The 6,000-nt window shown below is 44.9% G+C and overlaps 1 protein-coding gene across 2 annotated transcripts in view; it reads left to right on the top strand.

Annotated features, from left to right (window-relative positions):
• The first annotated feature begins 2,430 nt into the window (after positions 1-2,430).
• Positions 2,431-6,000, top strand: part of LOC138521430 (uncharacterized) — a 395,158-nt gene continuing 391,588 nt past the window's right edge. The window contains exon 1 of one of the 2 annotated variants that reach the window (XM_069634272.1): positions 2,431-2,546. In XM_069634272.1, the coding sequence (XP_069490373.1) occupies positions 2,535-2,546 (12 nt within the window). In that variant the 5' untranslated portion in view covers positions 2,431-2,534. The remainder of the gene's footprint in view (positions 2,547-6,000) is intronic. The other variant, XM_069634263.1, reaches the window with a different exon arrangement.

Here is a 6,000-nt window from a genome sequence, read left to right as displayed (position 1 = left end):
TATACATTTGGAAGAGATTTGTTTGACAGCCTATGGTGGAGATACTTGGGCTCATTTGAATTTATTGAATGATTTAATAGGTTTTATTCTAATGTCACTAGGCTAAGACATGTGGGTGAAGAGAGGGGTAATCAGCATTCCATTTGTGTTTTGCTATGTTTAATCTTCTTCTTTATAGACATCGTTCACTCTTGTGCCAAGTGCTATCGTGCGGCCCAATGTATGACAATGTATCTCCCCCTTGGTTAGGGTCCTAGACCCTACATGCTCAGCTTTCTTATGGGTGTGGGTCCCAGACTTGCTTCTCTCATGTGGCTTTCACTTTTAATAGACTTGATTCACTTTCCTGCCAAGTGCTATTCTGTAACCCAAGGAATGGCAATGTCTCTCTCCCTTGGTTAGGGGCCCAAACCCTATATGCTCGGCTTTCTTGTGGGTGCGGTCTCAGAGTCGCTTCTCTTGTGTGGCTTTCTCTTTTGATAGACTTGGTTCACTCTCCTGACAAGTGCTATCCTGTCACCCAGGGTATGACAACATCTCGCACCCTTGGTTAGGGTCCCAGACCCTGTGTTCATTACTTGCTCTGCACTTGAGGTCTCTCCACCAGCTCCTCAGGGGCCCAGCACCTTCCCAGAGACATGTGTACCTTCTTTTGTGGTCCGTGGTCGCCCTGGGTCTTCCCATGCATCTACGAGCAGCTGTGTGACTTCCCCGACTCTCCTGTTCATACTTCAGGCCGCGGCGGCTCCGCAGCAGCAAGCTTTCTTCAGTTGGCGTGGTTCTCCCTTTGAGCATCTTCCCGTGGTAAGCAAAGTCTGGAGCTTCTCTCAGTGGGGCTGGCGAGTGGTCCTCCCACTCCAGCCTGCCCCTGGACCTTCCTGCCTCTTTCTCTGCATCCTGTTCTGCCTTCTTCCCCCCTGAGCAGGGAGGATCGGATGACTTCTGTAGTCCTCCTTCCCTTTTTATATATTTAAAGTGTCGACATTGAATGGGAGACGTAGCCTGTTCCCCGGTGCACTCCTTATTCCTCTGAAGATCTTCTTCATCCCAGTGTTGTCCTAATCACTCTCCACTGGGTTAGGTGGGTTCTTCTTCGTCTCAATGTCTTCATGCACTCCATATCGGTAGTCCCTACTCTTCCTCTTCTCAGTATGTTTTATGAGGGTGGGGTCCTCTATAGAAACACATAAGTGTTGGGAACTACAGAGGTAGGTGGAGGGTAAGAGTATGAGAGTGGTTGGGGTGGAGGATGAGAATACTGCATTCTCGCATAATAGCCATCACTGGTCCCATAGGGGGTTTCACTCCCCACGAGATCCTCGGGTTAATACCACCCCCAGGGGCACTATCGTTTAGGGGCTTCACCTCCCTGGCCTCATGGAAGGGGCTCCCCCCATGGGAGCAGTGGAAATAGCCTGGGATTCATTACACTACAATGCATAGAAGCATGGAAAGTGGGACATGCAGATTGTGGAATGTGGTTGGTGTGACCTGGAGAGGGAGGTTAGGGTGATAGGATAGAGCTGCTTGGAGGGTGGAGTCTGCCGCCGGTATTTCTGAGATAAATTTCAATACCTTTGCTGAACTCACTTCTGGTGAGTCTGGTGGCACCTTGTTACAATATTCATACTCTGATGAGAACTGTCACCTGCTTCCCAAGAGACTCCCTAACCAGTCAAATGGGCTGTGGTCATTTATTGTCCATCACAAGATGTTGAACTGCCTTCTTCCCTCTAGGAGCTCTGGATTAGAGACACGTGCCAACATGCAGGAGGCCAAGGGATGCCCGGACTGAACGAGGCACACAGCCCGGGGATCACAGATAATGCTGGGCTGCTCCTGGCATATGCGTGCCAGTTTGTGGCGTCACTGAAGCCACATGGGTGTTCTAGGCCCCAGTCCCCAGGGAAGTTATCTCTTTCTCCTGCAGTCTTTCTTGTTCCTGCTCCACACCTTTCCAATTGTTATTTTCCAATGTTTTTTCTATGCATTCCAGTTCTCACCTCTGACCAATCCATTCTTGGGCAGGGGAGCCTGTCCACTTTTACTTTCCTCAGCTTACATTCTATCCAGCCCCAGGGTGGGGTTGGATGTTTTAGTCCCTAAAGGAACAGGCAACTGTTATTATTACCAAGACACCAACATATATGCATTTAAATCAAATTCCTCCACACCCTGGTGTTTGTGCCTACTTATTTTACTAACTTTCCCCCAGGGGATGAGCACTGCAGCCCTACTAGCCAATCTCTAATTGGGCCAGAGGCTTCATTAAGAATGAATATACTAACACAATGGAAACAGTGCAGCTGACCCATACATAATGGTGATCTTGGGCTCTGGCAGCTGGAGGTGGACAGCATGACATGTTCCTTTGGAATCCGGGGGTGATGATGTAACAATTCTCTTGCTGCACAGGCTCTCTGATATAGCAGGAAAGGAGGTACCCTGAGATGAGTGGACTCGTTATGCTCAGTGTGCTCGGGCTCGGATAATGCAGCACTAACCCTTTATGAGCAGGTGTTAAGAAGGACAACATGAAAATTGAGGTAAAAAAGCCATATTCTGTCTTGGTGTGCTTCCTGTAGTTTGTAACCACCTCGGCTATAGATCGAAGGCCAACAAATAGACTCTTCTAACTCTGACCGCCCCTCTTCTAAAAATGTTGTCATTTTGGGAAAGCAAACTTGCATTTATTTGGTCTTCCAAGATCTAATATGGAACACTAACACTTATGTTTTATCCATACTTGGTCTTTGATTTACAATCATATCTTGACATTCTGAAGTTAGGTTTTTCCATCTAGCCGTAGATAACCGGAAATGTTTCTTTTCTTTTGCATAGTTTCAGTGTAAGCAGGAAGAGAAGCATGGTTAGTACAGATACCTCCAATTGACACCCTGTAACAAATTCACACTCCATGCATCAAGCAGAATTCCAGTAAGGATACAACACCTCTTCCCTTCTTACAGCCGAAGAAGAAGACTGAACATAACACACCTTCCCTCTTACACAAGCAGAGGGAAAGCGAGTCATGCGTACAGAGTAACTCCCATAGCAAGACACAGCATGCAACACAGCGCCAAACCAACTGCTATGTACCCCCACAAACTCATAACCACATTTGAAAACAGTAATGCAAATAATGTTGAATACCAACATACAACACAATATCATTTCCCCAGAGGGCACAAGACTGCATCTCTCAATGAGCAAGAAAAGAGCACATTAAACCAAACCACAGCACAGCTGTCAAGTGGCCAAGACAAGCATGTCTGTGGTCTGTCAGGAGGAATACAAAATGAGTGTGGTTCTGAATGTGCTACTGCGTCTACCCTGTGTTGGAAATGTCTAGTATGTGGTGGTGGTTAGAGAAGGCACAACTGCTAATGCTACATGAGTGTCTTTTGGTTTGCACCTGTTGGCCATCATGTGTGTGTGTGTGTGTGTGCATGCATGCAGTGAGCACATAAGTGTACCTGGGCACATGTTTTCACATGCATGTCTAAATGTGTGAGAGTAATGAATGGAACATCAATGTGTTTTGGGTTCTGGAGATCTGTTAGGCTGGAACTGAGTGAACAGAGACAGAGGTGTGTCACCGGCTCTATAATAAACAGATATACCTTCTACATCATCCCTTGCCTCATCATTACATGGCAACATAGCAGACCAAGGTGAGGACATCAGTGGACAGCATCAGAGATACCCAGCGGTGCTCAACAGGCCACAGGTGCGAATGCAAGTGCACAAATTAAGTGACCACCCCTGTTCCTCACATTGCACAATCCATCTCCAGTATCCAGTGAGCGCTGGGCTTTAGTTGGGCTGGGGCTAGTTGGAGCAGAAGCCCCATATGAATGTGACTCCAAAATCTAATGCGGAAAAGCCAGCTCCAACAAAAAATAAATCACTTTGTCAAAAAAAATGAAGTTTATTGCATTCTAACGGCTGGGTGAGCAAGGGGGCCTAGTCAGTTCCTTGTAGTTGAAAACTAACCCGATTCTCTTCGAATTATAAAATGTTGCAGTTTATATACACAGTTAGACAATTTAGATAACCACACATATCTTTTTGCAAAGTCATCCCCGGACCCCCATTGGCTAACTCTAATACATGTAAATTATGCCCCTAGATCTAAAACCCCATTGGATACATTCACAAAGTGCAACCCTTTTGACATGTGATCTTCTTCCATAGTCAGTTATGCCATACTCCACATAATACATTTGTCATTCATGAATAACTTCATTCATTATTCAGACCGTGTGACAGAAACCCATTAACCCAGATGGTGATTGTGCAAGGCTTTTCATAAACACTTCAAGCAAGGGGAGCAACAGAAATAATTAAATATTCCTTTGAAGCAGCAGTAAAATTCCTTTCCTCTTATATGCTCCGACGTCCCATATTATTTCCCCTGCATTCTTTCACATAATCCTATTTGCAACTGCCACTTCAAATCATACAGCCTTCGGCATACATTCTGCTAATTTCCCTGAAAGCCCATACACCATCAGCTCTTACTGTAACCCTCCATGTAACCACACCCTTAAGGGAAAGGAAATATAAGGGGGCAAGGGACCCTCTTTTTTGTGCAGGGGGGCCTGACTATGGAGGGTGGGGGGACTATCAATATAAAGTGTAGAGTCAACGGCTAACCCTTTCATAGACGCACAGGCAGTGCACCAGGACTACAGTGACGCTAGATTAATCGTATGCTAGCACAGAGATCACGAGAGGTGGATATAGCATAAAACAAAGTTTAATTGTTGACTAGAAAAACATTTTTAAAATAGGCAGGAGCCTATGTAACAAACAGGGTAAAGAATACAAGTGGAACCAAAGAAAATATTTCTGAATAAATGACAAAATGCAATTTCATGTACTGCTGTACAAGTAGCAGTATGTAATCATTGCTCCCGCCTTTTTTAAAAATGTTTTTTCTAGTCAACAATTAAACTTTGTTTTATGCTATATCCACCTCTCGTGATCTCTGTGCTAGCATATGAATAATCTAGCATCACTGTAGTCCTGGTGCACCGCCTGTGCATCTATGAAAGGGGTAGCCGTTGACTCTACACTTTATATTGATAGACCACACTTTTAAGGTTATCAAATAACAAGCCTTTGTGCTCTCAGGAAAATTACACTTTGTATCTAAGAACCCAATCCGGCCAGACAAAACTTACAAATGGCTTTCCTTTCCATTCTAGCCGTCAGCCCTTTGCAATGTTATCATAACTGCCCATATGTGGTTCACTTTTAACCCCCTCCGATGACCTTGGTCATCCAGCTCTCCAAACCAGGCAAACAATCATTCCTATGAATTGAGGGACTCTGGGTCTACTAAAACTCCAAGTAGATGAAACCTGCATTCTGCAATGTCTCCATGTAGCCACAATCAACGCCCCCCTAATTCCTAATGCACTAAATGTGTCTGCAATCTAAGCCATTGTTGAATTCTCACGTTAGTTTCTCCTTCAGAGAACTCCTCTCTTGCATTCATAACATTCCCCACTACATACTTCTCAGCGCCACAAACTGTACATTTCACAATGCATTGTATCCATGCTACTGCTACTCATGTTGCTGCCTACTGTGACTCTAAAATGTATCCAACTAAAACACAAAGTAATAGTCATTTCAATTCTTCAAACTACATTGAACACATATTTAGTTGCAACATTGCAACTAACCAAGCCGCATCATGGTCTAGTACAATTTACATATTGTGAACCTCTTTCCCGTGTTGTGACCTAAAACGTCTACCCAAACACCCCGGCAGCCTCAAAAAGCTCCACGTGTAGCACTTGGCTTGAGGTAGGGACTCAGTGAAAGGATAAGTGCAGAGGAACAGATAAGCCAGCACCTGACTTCCAAAGGATTACTCTCTTCAAATTTGAATATATGACCCATTGTTTGCACTCACCTTACTGGTAGGGGCTTATCATAAATAAAATAAGCAGAAAGGCCAGTGTGCAATATGTGCTCGGGAGGGTT

Source organism: Ambystoma mexicanum, chromosome 1q, assembly GCF_040938575.1.
Source record: "Ambystoma mexicanum isolate Mex_15411 chromosome 1q, UKY_AmexF1_1, whole genome shotgun sequence".
In the NCBI taxonomy this organism is placed as follows: domain Eukaryota; kingdom Metazoa; phylum Chordata; class Amphibia; order Caudata; family Ambystomatidae; genus Ambystoma; species Ambystoma mexicanum.
The sequence above is the reverse complement of the archived record's forward strand: the minus strand, read 5'-3'. Positions and strand labels throughout refer to the sequence as shown.